The 24,159-nt window shown below is 40.9% G+C and overlaps 1 protein-coding gene across 1 annotated transcript in view; it reads right to left on the bottom strand.

Moving 5' to 3' along the window:
* The window catches only part of gpc1b (glypican 1b), a 75,215-nt gene extending 73,730 nt beyond the window's left edge, over nucleotides 1-1,485 (bottom strand). The window contains exons 1-2 of the mRNA XM_028593039.1: nucleotides 1,396-1,485; nucleotides 699-1,262 (exon numbers count right to left, since the gene is read on the bottom strand). Of these exons, the coding sequence (XP_028448840.1) occupies nucleotides 699-858 (160 nt within the window). The 5' untranslated portion in view covers nucleotides 859-1,262; nucleotides 1,396-1,485. The remainder of the gene's footprint in view (nucleotides 1-698; nucleotides 1,263-1,395) is intronic.
* Nucleotides 1,486-24,159: the final 22,674 nt, after the last annotated feature.

The raw sequence follows: 24,159 nt of genomic DNA, 5'->3' as shown, positions 1-24,159 counted from the left end.
TTCTGAAAATGTCACGTCAGAGAACTTGCAGGGACTTTCTCATATTTCTGATCAGGGATCAAACAGCCAGACTGTCGGTGACATGTCTGTACTGTCCTAATATCTTTTCAAAGCAGTGTTTCATCTTGAGAAATAGCCGAGAGCTTGAGCTCCTCTGCTTCACTATGAAATGTGACATTGACGTGAAATTAGTGTACTGCAGGTTTAAAAAGGTAAAAAGATAGAAAACTGGGTTTGCTCACTCTCACAACATAACAAAATACAAAAATCCATCCTTTTAAGATTGTGGTGAACAAGTCAAATGTTTAAGTTAAGAGTTTTCTGCACTGATGTGTGCAGTTTGTGAACCAAATGCACACATACCCACAATCATTTATTTATACACTTACAAAAAATGGTGCTACTGCAGGTGCCACTTTGGCCCAAAAATAGACTAACATTCCGAGGGGGACTTGCAAAGGGATTAGGGTTCTCAGTGGCAATGAGTTTATAGCAACTGTATGGGGCTTCACAGTGTGCTGAACATGTTATGGCATCATTTGAACAAAATGGTGTATTTGGACAGGTAGATGTTCCTGAAAGTGTTTTCGGTTTCAGGGGAAAATATCACATTTTGTTCACAGAAAGAGTGCACATGACCGCAGCAGACTTTGGTCAGGCAGCCGACTTTGGTCAGGCAGTATTTTAAAGGAGCTTACCTGATATTTCAGACTGAGGGACACCATCCAGAGCGAATCCTTTCCCGCTATAAAACTGCCTGATATCCGAACAACTCCGGGCTTTGCTGGTCCCTTTGTCGCCATAGGCTGGTGCCGTTAGAGAGCACACTGCCAGAGCCGCGATGATGAAGGAATCCATCCCAGCCGACTGCTGCAGGCTATGTGGACTTAGTCAAGTGCAAATCCGACGAAGCGACTGTCTTGAGACCTAACGGAGCAGGAGACTCCCGGTAAGTGGCCGCGTGTGAAACAGGGCTACTGAGTGCTGCTGTGCGTAAAATATCCTCCACCTTCCTACTGTATATCCCTGCTGCCCTTTCTGGTGCGTCTGCTCTCCACGCACGGCAAAGAAGCGACTCTTCACAGCGCAGAGGTCCCGTGTCTTCCCACTCCTAGGGGCCGATGTGGACAGGACAGGACAGGACAGGACAGGAAAGGAGCTTTATTAATTTCCCCGCAAACAATTGAATCTTCTCACGCTGTGCCCAAGATGAGAGCAGACCCCCCTGTCTGATATATCCACTGTTGTGGGTTGAGGTTCACCTAGAGAGAGGGAGAAGCAAGAGATGAAAGAATTAGGTTACGCGTTTACAGCGGAAATAATTTAGGTTGTGTCAGAAAATAGCACTGTATTGCGCTGACGCTGTGCAGCCAGGTTCTTTCGCCGCACGCCTACCGGCTATATGGGGTGCGCACAGGCAGCTACCGCAGCTCGACCGTCCCCGGCTCAGGATATTCTGAACGATGCTATGCCAGCGCTGCCACTCTGGAAAAGAGGAGGAAGCGGGGGAGAGAGAGAGAGAGAGAGAGAGAGAGAGAGAGAGAGAGAGAGAGAGAGAGTATACGAGGTTTCACTTTCCTTTGACGTTTTATTCTGTCTCATCTAAATATTATTTTTAGACATTTTTTCAGAATGACATTAGCCTAAGTTTGAATCGTAGGTTTTTTGGAAACATCTGTCATCTTCATTTATCAGTCCTTTGTGTACTGTATGTGGTGTTTTGCTTTACCATAAGGTGGTCTGGTTCTCAGTGAAAAAATGTGCCCTACGCGTCCTGACAGCGCGATCTCCACCAGCCAGGTGTCACAGGTGAACCGTGGGCCTGCACCCGACCCCCACGCACCCACCCACCCACCAATACAGGTCGATGCTGAAAACCTCTCCTCCACTCCGCAGTGTGGCTGCACACATGCGCCATATCACTCCTCAAGGTGCAATTAAACAAGTCCCTACCTGTCCAGTGCTGCGAGTTTAACTGTCACCTGCTGAATGCCTTCATTATATGCGAGTTTCTGTACTTGTATGTTACTATGCTCACCTTCAGTAGGCCTATGAAATAGGCTAAGTTTGCACGTGCGGTCTTACGCAACCCCCGCTTGTTTTTGTCTTTTACTAACCTATAGTGTCTTACTGTAACTTTTCCTGTTTAAAGGATGTTTACCTATATGGCGTTTGGCAAATCGCCATTTCTATTTCTTCTCACATCTCTAAAGGAAATGCAATGTTAAGCAGGATATATTTACATAAATTGATAAAGGATCAGGCACTTCCGGTTCCCAGCTGCAGCAGTGATATGCACTAGGAAACTACAATTAATGGAAATATGTGATTTTGTTATTTCACTAACCCTAAAAAGGTAATCTGTTAACTAAATAGTCACAAAATAAATCTCATTTTACATTCTTCCCTTTCTTCAGATGAAATGTCCCCATTTCAATAAATCTCATTTCACAGTAGCAACACAACGAATGCATTTTTTTCTTTCTTTTTTTTTGTATGTGAGAGGGGAAAGTTCACTCAGTTCAGGATGGGACCCGCTTGCTTGAGGCAACATTTGAGGTCATATGCTGCAATGAGCGAGCTGATTACACTTTGGGTATTGCAGTGGTTTCATAAGTGCATGGCTCATGCATCCTGTAGAAGCCATGCATATGAACACGCATAATCATACATTTAGGTAAAAAGTGTTACATGTTTCATGATAAATTACAAACCCCAAACTGATTCTGTGGTCCAGTACATTTGTGTTATAGCAATAGACATTCAGGTCAGTTCTCTTACTGAAAATACTCTCTTTAGTCATATCAGTGTGTGAAATTGAATCAGACAGTGTTTGATGTTGTCACTCCTGTGGGAGATGCTTTTTAAGGATTGTTTGCGGAAGAAGATGCCACCGCACATTATCACAGTGACACATGGGAAAAACTCCAGCCTGAAATAACCAGCCGTGACACAACTGATAGACAAACAAAAGTAAGAAGCAAAGACGGAGAGAAGGAGGGAGCCACATGGCAAGAACAGTCATATACTGCCTCCCAATTACTCTTTTTATGAAGGCAGACATTGTTTATGAATACATTAGGAAATCTTACTCTATAATTAGTCTGTTCCTCATGACTGGATGAGTCCAAACAAAGAGGACAGCATCTCACACTGAATGACAAATGGCTACACTGGTTTCCTATTATTACTGCTCTGAAATGAGTAGTGAATTACACCTTCGTTCTGCAATGTCAAGTGTCATTTGCCTCCTGCGCATGTGTTTGGGCAGCTCTGGCACTACACCATCAGTTATTCTGCTAAAGTTGAGAATTGTGTAACTGTGCCACACAGCAGACAGAAACCACTTTCTAATTATGGATGCTATTATCGTTTCTTCACTTTTCTTGTTGCTGTGGGGGAACACAGGGCACATGTGGCCAGAGGTTAATAAGTCTAGTGGCCTCAAAGGGTGTGTGTGTGTAATGAAATGTGTCGGTATTTTATATGGGATTGTGTATGTATGACCTTTATATGTATGTGTGTCTGTGCACATTTCTTCAGAGGCAGTTAGTGTGTGTGTGTGTGTGTGTGTGTGTGTGTGTTTTTGTGTGTGTTTGTATGTGTACGAGAGTGTTTATTAGTCTGACTGTGTCCCACATGTGGCCACAGGTCGACAGTGCTGTTTGACTGATTGGCCCTTCACTGTCTGGCGCGAAGATCACGTAATTAACGCTCAGTAAAGCCACAGAGCAACCATGTTTTCATCAGGCTTCCTCCCATTGAAGTTTTATTAGCTCTGACCATGAAAGGCCTTCTAATGAGGAGCAGGATGCTGTTAGGGAGACCGAAGAGAGCAAAAGCCAAATGGTAGCAAAGAGAGAGGGGAATACGGGGTAAGAAACTGTCACTTTAGTGTACACATGCCGTAATTATGTGGTGTGCATTTTTAGGGCGTGATGAGGTTTTCTAGTGAAAATGACATTGCTTCTATACAGAAATACTACAGATGTTCATGTTCTACCACTCCTTTCAGGCAAAAACACTCACACTTAGTTTCAACGTAGATAGATGGAAGAACATGTAATATACAGTAACAGCCATTTCCCTCTAAATGCGCTATACACTTTACAACTTTGCACACAAAAAATCTGTAATCTGTATGTCTCAGTCTCAGTACTGCTCTTCCTGCAGACCTTCACATGCAGCGATTTGTGTTCCTCTGGTGCTGACTACAACAATGACAGCCTTTGCTGTTGGTTAAGTATTGTAAGCCTAGTTTCTATTAGCTGTTTTCCACTACGCACGGGTTAAATTGTGCCGGTGCTGTCCGGGGCTCAGCCCTGGCACATGGCCTATGCTCTTCTACATGTACAGTACAGGCCAAAAGTTTGGACACAACTTCTCATTCAATGCGTTTCCTTTTCATTTTCATGACTATTTACATTGTAGATTCTCACTGAAGGCATCAAAACTATGAATGAACACATATGGAATTATGTACTTAACAAAAAAGTGTGAAATAACTGAAAACATGTCTTATATTTTAGATTCTTCAAAGTAGCCACCCTTTGCATTTTTTCTCCCCAGATGAGGTGAAGTAAGAACTTAATATCAGAACTTTCACAGGGTTTCTCTTTTTTTCTGTCAATGGGGTACATTAAAAGCTACCTCGCAGATCAGCAGGTGCAGTCTAGGTGGCGGTAATGCACCTTAACGCTGATTGCCAACCGCCATAAAATGGAAAAAAGAAGAAGCAACCTTAGTGCACTTGACAGTAAGTCAGACAGCACAGATGGCAGAGAGTGGAAGGCAAGGAAGGGAGAAAAATATAGAATCTAACAGGTTTAATTGCAGAATGTAAATTGTTCTGATATTCTGCTTAAACAATGTTTTGCTTTTATAAAATGATACTATAACTTAGATTGGTCTTATAGTGTTCAGAGCAGAGGGTTGCCTCACGTTGTTATATTTTATTTAGTTTGCCAAATGACATCAGATGTTTTAGTCCATGCGCAAACACAAGCACCCATGGCAACCCTGAAACCAAAGAGCCTGTCCACATTACAGATCTTAATTTAACACTACAGGAAGGTAAGACCTGTAACATAACCATAACAGAACCTGAAATTATAAGAACCAGTAAGAGCTTGGTTCTAGGTGCTCCTTGCTTTTCCACTGTGTTTTACAAATGACTAACCAATCATTGTAGCACTGTATTACTGTCTGAACACATGGATGAAGAGAAGGGTAATCCAAGGAAAAAAACTGGGTCCAAAAGCATCTTAGAAATAAACATGTCTCCTTCACCTTTAAATGGACTGACTTACATTATTCCTTATTTAACACATTCTACATAACAATTAAGCACGTTAATTATTGTTTTTCTGTGCATTGAAGGCATCAGATATACATCAACTGTAATTTTAATCCTTATCAGTAGAATATTCTACAGGTGAAAATACACAAACTCAGCAGGATTGCCACCCAAATGTCGCACTGGCTGATTAATTGCACCAATTCACTGCTGTGACAGTAAATACTTCAGTATTTTCTCATTTTATCTATGTTTCTGTGCAATCAGAATAGTTTTGAAACCTACTGTATTAAACATAATAAAAAAATAAATCTACTGAACATTTCTTCCTAGCCACTGGAATGCCCTTATTGTGAAGCAGCTACAGGGAATGTCCAAGGACTGGAACCTTGTTGTTGATTAAAATGAATGCGTGTCTAGATTTGGACAACTTTTTTTCTCAGATCAGTTTGAGATATTTCTTGGGAGGAATGGCAAAAGCATATGCTAATACCTAGAGGTGATAGCAAAAGCTTTTATGATGTCATTCCTGTCATATACTGTAGGAATCGCTTGGACAGATACCCCATATGGAAATTTGACATTAGAGCATTCTGTCTTATGTTTATGTCATTTCTACAGTAATACAAACATATATAGAGAGATGACATCCCTCTATTTAAAGCTGGGGTAGGCAGTTTTTGTGTAAAAAGGCAAAACAAAACAACTGCCAGAATTTGAAAAGACAGCCCTCCTCTGCAGCTCTCCCCTCTCTCTTCTTAGCCCCTCCCACCAGACGAGCACAGACACATGCACGTGCTTCATACAGTAACCTGTATGTGTACGAGTCATACATTTTAAATCAACCCAATCGTGATTCTGATCCCAATACAGCTATTTAGTAACCTGACGCCATCTGAGAAGCCGGCATTGAAAACTGTTCGGAAAAGGTCAAGCACTTACAAAAAAACAATACTTGTCAGACGATTGGATGAACTGTCTGTCTGTCAAACTCTTGCCGAAGCCAGGAGAGCGAAAACATCTTTTCCATTGAGAAAAGCCTTCTGTGCCATTCTTTGCTCCTCTTTCACTGAAGAAATACTCTCCAGTTTTGATATGACGGATGCTATTGCAGCATCTACGCTAACCTCTTTAGGAGCCGCCATTGTTGTTTTACAGTCGCCTCTCCTGTTGTAGTCACACACACCTAAACCACAGCCATGGCTGCCAGTATCTCTTAACAGGACGCTGGTGGCGTGGACACAAAGGCATTTGAAGCCTACTTGATGCCTGACAAGATGGATTTCCGTAAGATCTCGTTGTGATGTCGGGAGAATCCAGCTGCCGTGTAAGGAAAGTTACACAGCGGCAATTCTATGACAATTACCGTCCTGTTTTCAAGGCTCTATCTATCTTCAATTTTCTAAAGCCTGACAATAATGCCAAAAGGAGGTGCAGAAGGATAGTTTTCTCTAAGACCACTTGAATTACAATATGCTAAAAGTTTAGTATGGAACGTTTTCCCAATGACGCTAAAACAAACTGCCTACCCCAGCTTTAAGCTCATGTAAGCATATGAGAATGGTTCAAAGAAGGATTTTGTCATTGTTATCATTTTCATGTGGCATTGAAATGCACAAGAACAGAGTGCTCCCACCCATCTGACCCACAAGTACAGTTTTATGAAGACATTAATGACAAAAATAGCAGGATATAGCCAGATCTGATAGAAGAGACACACACACACACACACACACACACACACACACACACACACACACACACACTCAGTGATGCATCAGGAGCAGCAAGCTTGGCCAGCGTGCAGGGCCCACTGCCGGGCCTCAGCAGGGTTTCTATGTAAATATCAGTGTGCTGTTTCAACAGATGTAATCAGCCTTTCAAGGGAGATCAGTGTGTCCTCTCCCTAAAACCAGCCTCATCCTGGGCTCTTACAGATAGCATCAATTCTGCCTCTTTTCTGGGTTTTATGTCAACTATTAGCCTGAGTTCAGCACATTCACCAGGGTGCTCGAGTGTGTACACATTGCTCAACGGGTCTTTCTCCTTTCTCCTTCATTGTGTCTTCTCTTCGGTCCATCTTGTAACTATTTTCTCCCTTGTACACACACTCTCTGGTTTTCTGTCTCTTGTTCCACTTCCTATCTTAGCCTCATGAAAACACATCATCAGGCCTTCATTGCCTGTTAAAACACAGTCATGCATAATGTGTGAGAGTCAGTTTAAAGCCTGCCTTTCTCTCCTTGCCTGTTTGCCATTTTGCGATGCTACATCTTCCCTTGATCACGTGTACCCAGTGTCTGTCTGTGCACACACAGCCCCCACAAACAGTCAATCTGCATGTCTCCACACAAAGAGCCCTCCCCTGTTGCCAGAGACAGATGATGACAGAAAAATGAGAAATGTTGATGGTAAGAGCAAAGGGTAGCAGACAGATCAGTATTGTTGAGAGAAATGAGAAAATAGCGAGGAAAACTGGGAGGAGGTGGGGTGAGCTTATGAGGCAAGATAAGAACAGAGAGAATATGATGATGGATGACATGAGAGAATGACAGAAAAGTGAGTTTGGGGGAGTTGGGGGGAGGATGTAGCAGCAGGGAGGTAGCGTACATTCAAAGTGGAAAGGATAAAGCACTGGAGATAAAAACACAGAGTTTTCAGAGGAGAGGAGTGAAAAGAACCGATGGCCAACGTGGTCTGATCCTTGAATTCTTGGGGTTGTTCTTGCAAGCAGGCGCTGTCGCGGATGAGAAATGCCCCCTGTGGTGTGCTGCGTTGTGCTTTTGTACATCTCTGTGGGCATCCTGGCACTTTTTTTTTTTTTTCTGTTGGGAAATCTGCGTACATTCCAGTCTTCTCCAAGCATGGACACAGGAGGAGAAGAAACCTTAGGTCCATCTTAAAAAAATGTGAAATCGAATACAAAAACACTACAAACTACTTCCTCAGACATTAGCACGGAATGGAGCGGGGTAATAAGACTGTGCTCTATCACTTTTTTCTCTTCATCTCTTTCCCTCATATACAATGGCAGACCGTACCCCTCTCACTGTGGCCTCCCCTTATTTCTGCACCAATTTTATCCAATTACTCCGTTCATTCGCCTGCATGCTGATCTCATATAAATATTTCACCTCCTCCATTTGTCATATGTCTTTTAGGATAAATTACCCACTTTCCTCAGGAAAAGCTCAGATGACCTATTATGACCATCTCTCATGCCAGTAATTGTTTGCTGAGCATTAATATGTATAGCCGTATAATCATTAAAATTGTGGCGGTAAGTTCCTTGTCCTGTGCTACATAAATAATAAAAAGTTTCGCTGGATAATATTTTCCTGAGAGCAACCTTGACAGTGACCTGGACATTAGAACAGAAATTAAAACACTGAAACTGGCCACAAGTCTTCTCTGAATTTCGATGCAAGCTAATGGTCCAGAGTCAACTAACCTCAACTCTGTTCAGGTTTTATGTGGTTCCAGGGCAGATCTTCAGACAGATTGGCAGCGTCTCCCTCCACGTGGACCTTGGAAACAGTGGGAGGCCACGTCTCTGTGTGGTTCTCAGCCCCCTATGAGGAGTCCTTCATTATTTTCCCACTGCCACTTTACAATATCCACACATTCCTTTCAACATTCCTCAGCCTTCCCCCGTACAGAAGCACTTTATCACATTACTCCTCCTCACACTCCTCCAATTTGTTTTTAATGAGAGAGACTGCATAAAAAGTGTAACACATGAGTGCTGACTCAGTTTGATCACCAGATACAAATACAGTAAATGGCTGTGTGAGAAATTATTCTTACCGCTGATATAAACTGCCAGTATTCACAAGCAGTTATTTTTCTATTTTAAACAACTCACTTTTGAAAGCTGCCCACTGGCACAGTTTAGTCTAAAGCTTTTCCCATCGCCCCTCTGTGATCAGAGTGAAGCTGTTAATGGGGAATTGCTATTTAGACGGATGGTTCTCTAAGCACTCCTTTCATATGGCATTGTAAACTGGATTGTAAAACAAACCTAGCCTGTAAATGTTAAGGAGGGTTGGTGAATGGCGGACCCAAAAGCAGAGATTGTAGGCAGTGGAGTAGATAATAATGAATTTTAATTCCAAACCCCAAAAAAATATACAAACAAAAGGAGACCTGGAAAAAGAAAAAACAAAACTAGAAAACTGCAACCAGGGGCCGGTTTCACAAAAGCAGAATATATAAATCCAGGATAACTGATAAAGCGAGGCTTGACCTAGTCTAATCTGTGCATCCTGGCTTGGTGCGTTTCACGAAGGCCAAGCCAGGCTGAGGAGGAGCGACTAGGTCGAGCCAGGGTGAACTAATTCAGATAGATGCGCGTCCTCGGCTTTCCTCAAAAGACCGCAAGGTCGATCACAGATTTACTGATTCCAAAATGGAGAATACACATTGTTCATACTTTATACAGAGTGAGCAGCAGCTTCTTGTGAAAGTATGATGACGTGAAACACATGATTTGTATAAAAAGAAAAGAAACACAGCCGCTGTAATAAAACAGCGAGAAAAAGCGCAGCAGACGATCACGGACCGACTGAATGCGTAAGCAGCCTAAACATATACATTAACTGACCACTGCTCTGAATGGAAACCGTCATAATCATACCATTCAAGGATTAGGCTACTAGTCATTTTCACAAATTAACAGTAGTACTCTTTGCCATGAAATTTACCATCAAGATTGATTTTCTACAACGCTTAAATATAATGCGTAAATATCTCTTTCACTCTGTTCCTCCCTCTTTCTCTCTCTCATGGGCTAAAATATAAATGTCCTAAGTCATATTAACTTCCACTGCTCGCTTTTAATGCAAAGTGTACAACTGTTCGTTTTTGCAAATGACAGTGACTCATTGAATGGTTTCGGTTAAGAGCTGTATTTCATAAATGTATATTTTTAGACTATCATTTAGTCTGTCCGCTATTTTCTGTCACGCTTTTTCTCGCGTTTTTTTAAAGTTTTTATAGAGGACGAGTTTCTTTCTTTACATATTATATGCCTTGCTCCCTAATATACTGTATGGACATAGAAAATAAAGACACTGAAGAAATTGGACTAAAATCTAGAAACTAAAAAGATAAGTGATAAATTCCATGCACACTGTAAACATGAATGGAACAGAATATATTCGTCAGTTATTTCTCCCCAGCAAAAAAGCTCAAAAACCATTAAAGGTGTCCTCTCCCTGTTGTTACATGAATGTACAGTAGCCTACATCACTAGATAGTTATTGGTCCAGTGAACTAAGACTATAATTTGGGAGGATTGTACAATAAGAAAATGTTCTTAAAATTGTTCAATCCTCCCAAATTATAGTCCCAGTTTACTGGACAACACAAATTGTGTGCTAAGAATTCCAAATACAATGCACATGGAAGAAGAATAAACATGATCCTTATTGTTAAAGAATAAAAAAAATTCTCAACTAAAATAATTCAAGATGCATTGGTCAACTATAGAAATGTAAAGCATTGCATGTATTGCCCTTAGTAACAGACTTAATTTAAAACACATTTGAAATGTTATCAGCCTTTTCTAATTATCTCAACAACTGCCATAATATATGCATCAAACTTATAACAACAATATGAACAGCAGTCTTCATACAGCAATATAACCGTAACAATGACGGTCACATGAATAATTATAAAAAAAATAATGCTAACAACTTTAACAAATAACAGTATTTAAATGAACAGCAATATGTACCTGTTGTATTTTAATCCAGGCTGATAACAATAAAGTGAAACCACTGCTGGGTGATCAGAAAAAGGCTCCACACTGTAAATAATTTTCCTGTAAAATAACAGTAAAGAGCTGGCAGCAGGGACGCCAGCAGTATGCCGTTATTTTTACGGTATTCATACGTAAAATGACTTTACAGTAGTAGTCTGTAAACCAAAAATGCAGTATATTTCTGTATTCACACTGTTAAATTATTTCACAGTCTAATACAGTAAAAAAAATAAATCCAGCATATTTCTGTGATTATTTGGAAATTACAATAATATTCAGTTTAGGTTGTTACTTTAACTTCTCAGTTTACTGTAGACAGGCACAGTAGATAATACAATAACTAAATTTAGCAGTTTCCTAAAACATCAGTCTTCACAATCAATATTGATTGCAATGAACTTCATTATTCTCAGACAATTGCTTACGATATGCATTATTGTGAATATTATGCAAAATACGCAATAAAAACTTAAAAATCAAATACTTTTATTTCAAAGAGCAATGTCAATGTCAACATGAATACTGCTACTTTCAAAAAATGGAAAAAAAGAAAATGAACCATGTTTGACGACGCTAAAAAGAGATTTCTATTAGCAAACAGAAACAGCCTAGTAGTGTCTGCTTTAGACTATGGCAATAAACTTAAATTCTTAAATTGCTCGTCAGAGAGTTAGATTAAAATTTCCTCAAAAGTCAACTTAAAAGATTTACATATGTAATCTGCAATGTATTCTCTGCTGTATGTAAAATATACTAACATTTTGAACATATGCAGAATCAGCAACATTTGGAAAACAAACTTGAAAATGTGCATTAAGGCCATTTTGAAACTATTATAGTACTGGAGAACATTTGGACAATATGCATCAATAAAAACATTTAGGGATGAAACTGTTAGGTAGGCACCTGTGCCACTGCGAGCTAGACTACGCAGGTTACCTCTTAAAATTGTCCTGTGAGGCAGGCTTGTGTTTTTACGCCTTAGTTCTTGTGGATCCAGGAGAGATGACCATCACTTTGGTAGCCGCTGTTCCTCTCTGCAGCGTTATTCCAGTGTTGCCACTGTCAAACAACAACGAACAATCATAATCATAACTATACAATCAGGAATGTACAGTATACACCCCAAGCTAATGCTTATAAAGTTAATAATACCAGTTCTCTAGTTGCTCCAGAGGCGTGCGACCTCTGATATACAGTATATAGCAATTGGAGCAAAAGTCGCTTTGGATAAAAGCATCAGCTAAATGACATGTAATGTAATGTGGCAATACCAGACTGTCAAAACAAAGAGAGCGAGATTAAAGAGCTCACCGATCTATATGAAGTTCCATTCAAAGTCAAGGAGATTCTTCAGTAGCATGGCGGCGTGTGTATTGACTGCAGAAGACTTCTTCTGGACGATCACACCTTTCTTCTTGGAGACAACCTTGCCCCTTTTGGCCTTTGTCCCTCTCTCTGGATTTATACCAATGAAGCGCCTGAAATCAAAATAGTCTTAGATCAGAGTGAGGTTGCAACAACATACTGTTTTGTCTACATTCAATTAAATGCAATGAATTGTTTTTTTTGTCTTTCATCATTGCACAAATAGAATAGACTTGAATGACATACAGAAGTGACATTAAATGGAATTATAATAAATCCTATAGTCCAACAAAATACCGTGTGTGTGTGTGTGTGTGTGTGTGTGTGTGTGTGTGTGTGTGTGTGTGTGTGTGTGTGTGTGTGTGTGTGTGTGTGTGTGTGTGTGTGTGTGTGTGTGTGTGTGTGCTGAAAAATGAAATATACAGTACTAACACCATTTTATGCAAAAAAAATACATTAATTTAATTGTATATATCCATATAATGATGACAAGGAATGAAAGGGTTTTACCTCTGAATGAATTCCAGAGTGCAGGCTGGCTCATCTTGATACTGAAGGTTGAATATGTAGTAGATTGCAAACACAGCAGCAAGTCCCATTGCAAATGTTGGTGTGATGCCCTCAGAGATTACACGGCCCTCAAAGGTGATCATCCAACCTCTAATTGTGACTTGCCCTGTTGCACCTGAAACTTCAAGTCATAGCAACATGGGAATGCATGTTAACTTGTGTAAACATTTGTAAACTCAAGATGAATGGCTGATATGATATATACTGTGTCTATCAATGAATCTAAATGAAATGTATACCAGGCAGTATCAGGCGAGGACTTGCAGGAAGACTGAGAGTTGTCTCAACGTCAGCTGCAGTGGCAGACACCTGTAGGGAACAAATGCATTATAAAAAATTATAAAAAGGTCAATAATTAGTAAACACTAGGTGAGAGTAACCTAGAGGCGAATAATGTAGGCTTCTACAGTCACCTAAAGTCAAACTGCTATAATAGATTTGGCATTCAAAATTAAAAGGGTAACAGTTTTATTTGTACAGGTCTCGGGGAGACCCTTTTGTGGCTCCCAAGGAAACTGCACATAATCTGATAAATTGCCTCCAGGGATGTCACTCAGTGGTCAAGTTGCATTGTGGATAATGTAAGCACCAGGTTTTGAAAAGGAGGAAGAATATGTCGAATAAAAAGGTAATATTTCTGTTTCTGCTGTGTTGATCTGATCATTTGCTTTTAAAACGCGTTCAACAGTGTCACAGTAGGGCAAAGAAGACAAGTGAAATACTTTTTAAAACCTTACACCTACTTTACCCATAATACAATTTAGCAACTGTGTGACAACATGGAGGTAATTTATCAGCTTACATGCAGCTTCCTCTGAGCCACAAAATAATTGACACTACTGTTTTCACATATGTAGTAGTACTCCCCAAAACTAGTACACACATTAGGTATCTGGACACTTAAGACTGGTGGAGACACCCTTTAAAACACAGGGTTAGAAAATAAAAATAAAACTTACATCTGTAAAAAGGATCAGCCCGGTTAGGTCCTCTCCAAAGTGTGCCATGAGCAGCTGAACAACACAAAGTGCCATCTCATTATCTTCACCATTAGAGAGGATATCCTTGACATCTTTGTTGGTAGGTTTTCCCCTGAAGTATTCTGTGATGGCTCTTCCACATTCTTCCATACTGAGTTCCAAGCTATGAAGCACATTGATGTCTGTGAGCAACTCAAAATGTGCGTATATATACCTTGGCGTGAAAAGAAAAGGCCATTTGGTTTTCAAATCTTCAATGTCAGGTGGTGGAAGTGTATTTATATGGCGACGTTGTAGAGAGAATGTGAGCTCCATTAGATTTTTACCTTCTGCTCTTTCTGCTCCACTTGCACCCTCCTGTCTGTAAATCTCTTCCAGTCTCTGGCTCTCCAGAAAGGCACTATTTTCACACCAATTTTCCGTTTAAACAGAAAAATACAAAGCCTTGATTCAAGTTTCTCTCTTTAACCGAACTAATTAGCTTAATTTTCTTGTTAACTCTTTGTAAAACACGCTTCATTAAAAGCCGACACAAAGAAAATAAAATTCACCAGACCATCTCGGTTAGCCGATGTTCCAATAATCCTATGGTTTGGTTGAAATAAATCCTTAATCACCGGGCAAGATGTAATTATTCCAGTAGCCTAATACTATTTTCCTGCTGCCTCCATCTGCCGATTGGCCTCATGTTGTTCCTGGGATACAGACGTTCGGCTAATGTTACCAAAATTAAACAAAAATACACCCAAAAGTTATATTGTTTTGGCTATTCAAATCTAAGCCTCATTGATAAATGACATGTTCAAATGTTAATAAGATTTTAATTACCGTTTATTTGTAGATGCAAGACCCGATGGATGTTGATGAAGAACACTCGATGTGTAGCACATGTCATCTAAATGTTGCGTCCTCTTCTGGAAAATCTCCTATCCAAATGATGGTTCCTGAAGTCCCTCCAGGAGTTGATGGCAAATTATTTTTGTATTTTATAAAGAAAATTGACCAAAAGCACTAGCCTCAATTTAAAAGACTAACGTTGTATCAAACTTCTGACCGTGCTCCAAATTCCCAAGTCAACACTCAGTTTCCAAAAAATACTGTAGTATCCTGTAATTTAAAACATCAGCATACTGTTTAGGACCTCTTTCGTGTTGCTCCAAGTTAAGCAGCCCACAATGCATTGCTAATTACAGTACTAAACTGTTTAACATGAAAACAGTATTTTAGTGTTGAAAATTGGCTGTAAATTTACAGCAATTGCTTACAGTGCAGGATTAAATAAATCCTGGCGGTTAGCCTGGTCAGGAGCAGGCTAGCTGTACAGAATAAATCTCCATGGTGATTTATGTGCCTCCGCTTTTGTGAAACAGAGTCAAGGCTAAATTGAGCCAGGATAACTGGGAAATCCCAGCTTAATCCCTTATCCTGGTTTTGTGAAACAGGCCCCAGGAACACCGAGACCAAACAGGGAAGACTAACAAACACGCAATCCAAACTGAAAACAGTACACACAACGATCTGACAAAGGACAAGGGGAAACACAAAGACTAAATACAGAGCGTAACAAGGTAACAAGAGGCAGGTGACACAAGGGCTGGGAAACAGGTGAAAAACATCAGGCAATCACAAGAGCGGGAAACAGGAAGTAAAACAAGACACGACAAGACTGAAAACTAGACTGTCAAAATAAAACAGGAAACCGAGCAAAATACAAATCAGAGCACCACAATAAGACAAAACACAGAACAAAATACCAAACCCATAACAGTAAATCTGACGGCTGAGTCTTTGGTTGGGTTTTAAATGAAGCTGTAATGCTGTGTGTACGTTTCCTGCAACCCGAAGTGGAAAAATGCTGTGTGCTCATTGATGTAAAAGATCCTCTTGACTGGTGCGTCATTTACAGCAGCAAATATATCAAGGGCGTGGGTAGCATTTAACTTTGACAGAATCATTAATGCATGTTTTACAAGGTGCCTATAGTGAGAGGCTTTTTTTCGAAGGACATAAGAAAGGAAAGGGCTGTAATCATTATATGCAAATCACTTGGAATATTTGAAATAGGCTACCATTAGACGAGACCACCTGGTCAAAGTCTTTAACATTTATTCAACTGAAATTCTGACTCCTAGATCTTTATCAGGTCAAACTTTTTTTCCATATTAGTATTTTGAATATGTTAGCAGGTTGAAGTCTTTCCAGACCTTCCCCCCCCCTAATTAGAACATCGAAAGCCAGGTGAAGTCAAATCCATTGTATTCAGAATTGACTTGCACATTATATCAGCCAGTATTAGTGCTATCGCCGTTGCAGTTTTGTGAAAATCTACACCATTCACATTCTGCTCCCTCAGGCAAGTTTTGAACAATACACATTTTGACTAAACTTGTAACAGAAGGCAAGCATAGGTGTAATTTGTCATAACAGGAAAACCACAGGCTGTGGTTTCCCTGTTTGTAAATAGGACATACATAGAACTTCAAAATCACATTGACACCTCTTTCCTTTGCAAATGTGAACCTCTGGCACTCGAGGGGCGGAGGCAGAGCACAACGCATATATATGTGAATATTCACTGATTTTATGCAAATATCACCAGTTAACATGATCACCAACTAAACTGGCACACCGGGTAATGCCACAGTTGTCATACCGGTAACATTATATTGTGTCTTCTTAGTAAGCATGTTTACATTAGTCACTAAGGCTACATTTAGGGCTGCTAATTTTAGCCCGAGTTGGACCCTCTTCTCTTAATACATCCGGTTGGACCCAGCACCTGACCTCAAGGATTCCGATCATCAGCAAGGCTCTCAAGGCTCAAGCATTGGGCGTGAGACACACGCATTTCAACCCGCTCACATGCTCACACACCTTGTATTTCTCACGCAGAGAAATTACCAGGATAAAGCCCACCAAGTTGCGCCGCTATTTTTTGTGGAATAGGTAGAGGAATCAAGTGAGTTCCCCATAGAGTTCAGAAGGCCCTGCCACGCACCAGCTAATCAAATAAAAAAATATAGCTACCGAACAGCCAATCAGAAAATAGCATTGCTGTATCCAGGTAAGATTTAGCTACACCTGTAACATGGACTGCTGTAAGGAAAAGATGCATTCACAGTTTAGATTGGCAGGTCTGCTGCTCCGTTTGCTTGCATTACTTGCCACTGATGTTTTGCAGTTGGAGGAAGGTGGTCTGGCTGACTCTGGGGTGGGACTCAGGGGCCAGCTTTGATGTTTGGCATCTGATTTTGAGTGTGTTCGAGTGGAGGGAGTTCCACTGCTGGCTTTTCTTCACCCTCATAGGAGTCTGTGTCAGAGGTTTTACCTTCCAACACTGTAGAGCAATTGAAAGAGCCAAGAGCCCTCCACTGAAAGTGCCCTTTTATACAACTGGACAAGTCAGCTCATTGTTTTGAGGGGTATTTGTAAGAAAATAACCAATTTGCTGGCATAGTTATAAACACATTGTAAAACACTCAAATGTGAGACACCAGCAAAATAAAGCACAGTCTTGTAATTGTTGTTGTATCACTGATTGAACTAATTTCTAAGAACAATGTATTAATCAGGCCTTTTATTAGAATATCAGAGTATTTTAATAGTGTGGTTACTGTGGTCAGATGCAGCTGTGTATTTCAATATAACAGTCATTGCTTTCTACTAAAAATAATACAAAGACAAATGAAGAGTGGGAATCAGAGCACATCTGGTTTAATCAGATTTAATAATTTTAGAGTCAAAAGTCGCTAAATCTAGCGACAGATTCGCTAAGTTGGCATCAGCGTGCAGAGACCAGAACTAATGTTAAGCTAGCTGTTCATGCAATACCTCCAAAAAAACGTAGCCTATACCTGCTTGTTAAAACCGCAATGTCTGGTTTTCTATTTCTAAACGTTACAGAATGTGTGTTTTTAGTGTCATTCATGTAATCCAAATCCCGTCTGGTATGAGGAAGGGAGGATATGTGTTATATGTATGAGTGTGAAGGCCTAGTGGCCCTGCAACACTGATTTCCTCTCTTTCATGATCTGCAGAATTAAACAGCAGCAGGCATCTCTGAATCTGTAATGAGACCCAATCAATGATGCTCCTGTCGACCAGCACGCTCATTCATACATGTAAATGCAACACACTGATATCAGGTATTCCGATGACAATTTAAAAATCCTGAAAGGACAAAAGGAAGTTAGGATGAAATAAAATCAACTAATATAATAGTCACACAGGAGAATGTGTAAATTCTGTTCCAGCCTGATAGAGATAGAAAGAGAAGCAGAGAGAGATGGAGAGGTGGAATGGCACCCAAGGGAATCATGGAACATTCACACCAGTGCTCATCCATCTCTGCGACATGATGAAGGAGGCTGCCTGTATAGCATGCCAAACAGAGCAAGCCTGACAGAGAATTCAGAGGCTGGCCAGCCTTGAACATGTGTGAAACACACGCACATACACACACTCCTTCTTAAACTCTTCGATCACGCCTCATACCACACACACACCGATGCAGACCCCACCGGTCTAATTGGAATGGGGGCTCATACTAGCGAGCAGCCACGTTTCACTCCGGCTGGCTGTTGTAATGGGTGACATAGTTAATCTGTTTTCCTAACAGGCAGATGTTCATGGTGACTAATGTTCAGGCCCCTCTGTATGGCCTTATTAAGACACAATACATTCTAATGACAACTCGTCCTCGCCCAGCACTTCTGTTTCTTTTAACTGCGGTCAAGCCAGCCGACACTCAGATCTCCGTGGTCAAATCAGCCAACGCTGAAATTGTAGTGCACTTATATACTAATACTTTTGGTAAATGTATTAAACAGCGCAGATCGACGGTCTTACCAAAGTTAGCGGTAAGGGCGGTTACACACCAACCAGACAGCCAACTGTCGGCAGAAAAGCCAGTCGGACTGATCAGTCTCCCCTAGTTGGTCCAAAAAGTGCCTCAAAACACACCGAAGAGACGAGACGTAATACGTCTCCATAACAGCAGGCGGCACTAATCTGTATTGTTGCCCCAAAAAAAAAAAAAAACTGGCAGCTGATTGGACGAACGCGTCACATGGGTTTGTTTTCTCCGGAAATTCAATGCCAGACTGTCATGGCGGCCGTTCAGAATACGATCTCATATTGTACTAAAATAGTTCACTGAAACATGTTTCTGAAAACATTTTAAGCGAGAAATAGGCCGTGCAGTTGCTGAATCTGTCTTCATTTCAGCTCAACAAAGGTCAGTTTAAAAGATTTTCATCAGATTTTGATAGACTCTAGTCACGCTCATTCCTCTCGCCATTTCCGGGTGAGTCCCGACTGCCCTGCCGTTGACTAAACACGTCAGGTCGGCCAAAATGAACGCCGACAGCCCCTTGGACGGATGACGGCACGGAACACACCGAACAGACTCGAGTCATCGACCTCGCCAGACTGTCTAACGGCCGATTATCGGGTTACATTACATTGTTATCAGAGCAAAAGTTCTTGTGTCCCTGTTTGAGATTTGATCTCTGTCAGTGTTGCTGAGGCTCCTTTTGATGGTCTGTCATGATGGTCTGAAAATATTTTTAATTGGACTAAATTAGTCAGCTCAAGAGCTCCTTGTGCATAATGCTAATTGGCCAGCGGAACAGGGTGACAGAGGTAGAATTGAAGTGACAGCTTGTGTATTTTGTGTACATTTTGAGATTTTACAAAGTAAAGTCCCACATTTCTACGGTAAAATGACTTGAAATCTGAAACTGAAGGAGCTTTAAAAAGACTTTGCTACATAGTTCCAGGCAATGGCTTACTACACCCGAAAATCAAACAGTTTTACTGTATAATATGGAGAAAAGTCCCATACTTCTGTGTTAAATGACTAAAAATATTTAACTGGAGGTGCAATAAAAAGACTTCGGTCCATAGTTCCAGGCAATGACTGATAAATTTGAGTACAGGGCGTCACTTAATACACTCAGACTGAAAATCAAAAAAGATTTACTGTTTCAATATGGGGATTTTTGGAAGCAAAGTCCCATACGTCTGCTTTTAAATTACTAAATATGAAACTGGAAGTGCAATAAAAAGACTTTGGTCCATAGTTTCAGGCATTGACTGATATATTTGAGTACAGGGCATCACTTAATACACTCATACTGAAAACTTAAAAAAATTACTGTTAAAATATGGAGATTTTTGGAAGCAAAGTCCCATACTTCTGCTTTTAAATCACTAAAAATATGAAACTGGAAGTGCAATAAAAAGACTTTGGTCAATAGTTCCAGGCAATGACTGATATATTTGTGTACAAGGCATCACTTACTCATACTGAAAATCAAACAATTTTATTGTATGAATATGGAGATTTTTGGAAGCAAAGTCCCATACTTTAGTCATTAGATATTTAAACAGTAAAATTGATTTTCAGTATGGGTATAGCAGGTGATGTCCTGTACTCAAATATATCAGTCATTGTCTGGAACTATGGACCTTGGTCTTTTTATAGCACCTTAAGTTTCAGATTTGACATCATTTTACCCTAGAAATGTTGGACTTTTACTTCATAAAATCTCTAAATTTATACCGTTGAATTGCTTGATTTTAAATATGGGTGTAGTCAGAGGTGTCCACTGAAATAAATTGTTGTCTAGAATTATTAATGTTGTATTCTTGTAAACTCCAACAATACATTTCTTTCACAATTTAGTGTAATTTTATTTGTAGTGTATAAGGGACAGCCACAGGTTACATATATTTTACTTGTGGTGAATATAATTCATTTAATCTTGTTTTTATATGTACTTTGTATAAACACCTTATTTTGAAAAACGGAAGTAGTCCCATGTGTAGCATCTCACTAACTTCGTTAGCGTTCGCTAGTCCGTCCATTGCTTACTCGATCTGGGCCGTTTGAATGCATTTACCACGCGTGACGGAATAAGAGCGCGCTACAATTTTAGTGTCGGCTGATTTGACGGCAGTTTCTCTTACGGGCCAGGAAATAACTTGACTTGTCTGTTGACTTTGTGTACGATAATTTGCATGGATTGGTCAACCATATAGACTTAATCTGCAAATTGATGTATGTGTTGCACTCTCTTGTAATGCCACTATTACTGCAGTGGCAAATGGTGCAGCAAAAGTCCTAATGTTTGGGACTGGTCACTGTCAGCAATCGTCCATCCAAATTCATGTTAATGTGGATGTTGTCTGAATTTAGTTGTAACAAAGTAATTGGGGAGAAAAACAACATTAGCATTAATACTTTTGTTATAATGCCTAAATTAATTAAGCCCTATCGCAAATTACTTTTCAGGATTGGTAGTTTATGATTGCAATTCCACAAATTTATATATATATGACATTACCTAGCTTGCCATGAAGATGCTTCACTCTCAAATACTTGAGACGTGTTAGATACATGTGTTAGCAGATCCCTATACCTGACCTCCACCTTCCCTTTTATGATTTTGACAGTAAGTGGTGGGCAGTGAAATCCAGAAAAGCTTTTCACCTTTGAGTCTCCTCAGTGGGGTTAGAAAAGGGTCCATGCCATATGCCCAGTCCTCCGGCTTGTGGTGTTGAGGTTCATGTCTGCCTCTATTTTTCTTTCATAACAGGCAGAATAATTTGGGATTCCTGTGGGAGCTGAGATTATTGCACAGCTGAATGGCTGTTCTGCGTTATTGCGTTTCTATTCGGCGCTGCTCATACACATCCAGAAGGACTTGCCCGGAGGGAGCTGTCTACTGAGTTCAGGATGACTTGTGCAATGTTAAACTTTTACAATTTTTGGTATGCATGGAAGTTCTGTACATATTTTTCTTTATATTACAGTTTTCAGTCAGCAACAAACTGTGCATTGCCCCAGAACAGTTTTCCAGACAGAAAATGACAACAACCGCCCAGTAGCTGACAGGAAGGTAACACCTCCTAAAACTGTTTACCTGCCCTCTGCCAGCATCACAGTGCATGACGGGAAACAGAACTGACAAGTGAGGCCGATCAATAAGTAGGAGGAATCAAGCAAAAGTGCTTGTATCCCTGTTTGAAATTTGATCTCTGTCAGGGTTTCTGAGGCTCCTTTTGATGGTCTGTCATGTCGAAAATATGTTTAATTGGACTAAATTAGTCAGCTCAAGACCTCCTTGTGCATAATGCTAATTGGCCAGCGGAACAGGGTGACAGAGGTAGAATTGAAGTGACAGCTTGTGTTTAGCCTGTTGTGAGGACACAGGGAGCTCTGCGTAGAGGGGAATGGATACAATTGACAACTTGAATCTCAAGAAGGAGAGCTGTGGTTAACAGGAGACCTAGGTCCTCCCTTCCTTTTACCCTATACCTTACCCAATTGTACATTTTTGAAAAGCTATTTCCAGTGCCTCCCTCCTCCTAGTTCAGTTTATCTGTGTTTTATTCCCCCAACGTCTGGAAGGCACTAGGACTAGGCAATGGTCATGGTTATGGTTATGGTTATGGTTATGGTTATGGTTATGGTTATGGTTATGGTTAGGGTTAGGGTTAGGTGCCTTGAAGTCAACGGTCGCAGCGCTGCCTGGAAGGAGACTTTGGGGGCTTAAAACACCATTGAGCCCATCGGGCCCTAGTTCAAGCTTGTCACTCTGATCCCACTGCTGAAAAGGTAAGACAATCTGTGGGGGGGGGGGTGCTCCAGTGCTGTCACCCAGCTACAGCACAGGTCGACTTCAGAGAAGATCTGTCAGAAAATGCAGTTATGCATCTTAAGGCTCTTATTACGCTGTGTGACGCAACTGTAGCTCATCTCTGAATGTGAGAATTAGTGTTAGATTTACTCTTTCCTGAGGCAAGAAATATTTCTGTGTGTGTGTGTGTGTGTGTGTGTGTGAGGACGCTTAGTTGTGGACTCGGCCAAGCCAGTGGGACAGAAGCGCTGATGTGTGCTACTGATTAAAATAGCCCAGACAGACAGCTGAGCAGCTGTGACCTGAGGTCCCCGGAACTCTCAGTTACACTCACTGACCACACTGCTCCTTGCAATGTGTGTATGTCTGTACCTACAGTAGGATACACTGAATCATCCATACCCATTTTCCCATTACACTGTCTTCATAAAGTTTAACTAAAGAGAGGAAGCGCAGTTAAAAGTCATTTTTAGACTACCTCTATTTCAGCGTCTGAGTGTGCTACCATTATTGTCTATATTTTAAAGTCATTCATGGCTTTCTGCGTCAGTCAGCGGAGGTTATTACAGGACGACAGGCGGCTTTGGTTTTGTCAGGCAGGGACAATGCAGTCCAATTACAGCTCAGGCAAAGAAAAGGCACGATATCCTTGGACTGAGCACTCTCTTTGCTCTCGTCTGCAGCCAGCCAGACACTCAGTTTCACAGCAACAAGCATGAAATAGACTCCAAGGATCAAATACAGACTGCGTGCAATTGGAAGTGTACAACTGTGCGAGAGGGTGTGCGAATGAGATCACTGGTGTGTGTTTGTGATGATTTTTGTGTTCATAAAAGTGCATGTGTGTGTGTGTGTGTGTGTGTGTGTGTGTGTGTGTGTGTGTAGAGAGACAAAGAGAGTGAGAATGAGCTCGTGGACATTGTGTGCTTTAGCCAGAAGAGTGCTATTAGTTATGTGCTCTCAGGCTGATGGCTAAAACAGTGGGAGGTGTGGTGAGACTTGGAGGGCCACTGTCGCCTGATACATTGCCATCAAATGCTTTTATAATCACTGTGGAAGAAAAAAAAAGACCTGTGTTGCCCTGAAGACCAATTATAAACATTACTTTGCTTCAGTCCCATTGCATGTCTTTAGGACGTACAGTAGGCCTATCTGGCATTGTCTGGTGATGCTAAAAATAATGCAATAAATATAACATACACCTGATTTAGGCCATAACCTCACTCTGTTTCAATCTCATTGTGGGCATTCTAGCTGTTTGTGTGTCACCCCACAGCCATGTGTCTGTTCTCACCAACAGTGGCTCCCTTCATGCTTGCTTTGTGTCCTACAGTAGCTAAGCTAGGCTTACACTGGTGCTAACATTGCAGCTGACAGCACAGACTAATTCAGGGCAATTATAGCCCACGAATAGGCAAAGTTTCCCCTGCAGGAGCAGCCAACGGGTCAGCCACACATCAGCTGAGGCAGCAAACTGTCACTGTCGACGCCGCTGTCATCACGACTGACTGTCCTTTCCAGCATCAAACTTTT

The sequence above is a fragment of the Perca flavescens genome, chromosome 12 (genome assembly GCF_004354835.1).
Source record: "Perca flavescens isolate YP-PL-M2 chromosome 12, PFLA_1.0, whole genome shotgun sequence".
In the NCBI taxonomy this organism is placed as follows: domain Eukaryota; kingdom Metazoa; phylum Chordata; class Actinopteri; order Perciformes; family Percidae; genus Perca; species Perca flavescens.
The sequence above is the reverse complement of the archived record's forward strand: the minus strand, read 5'-3'. Positions and strand labels throughout refer to the sequence as shown.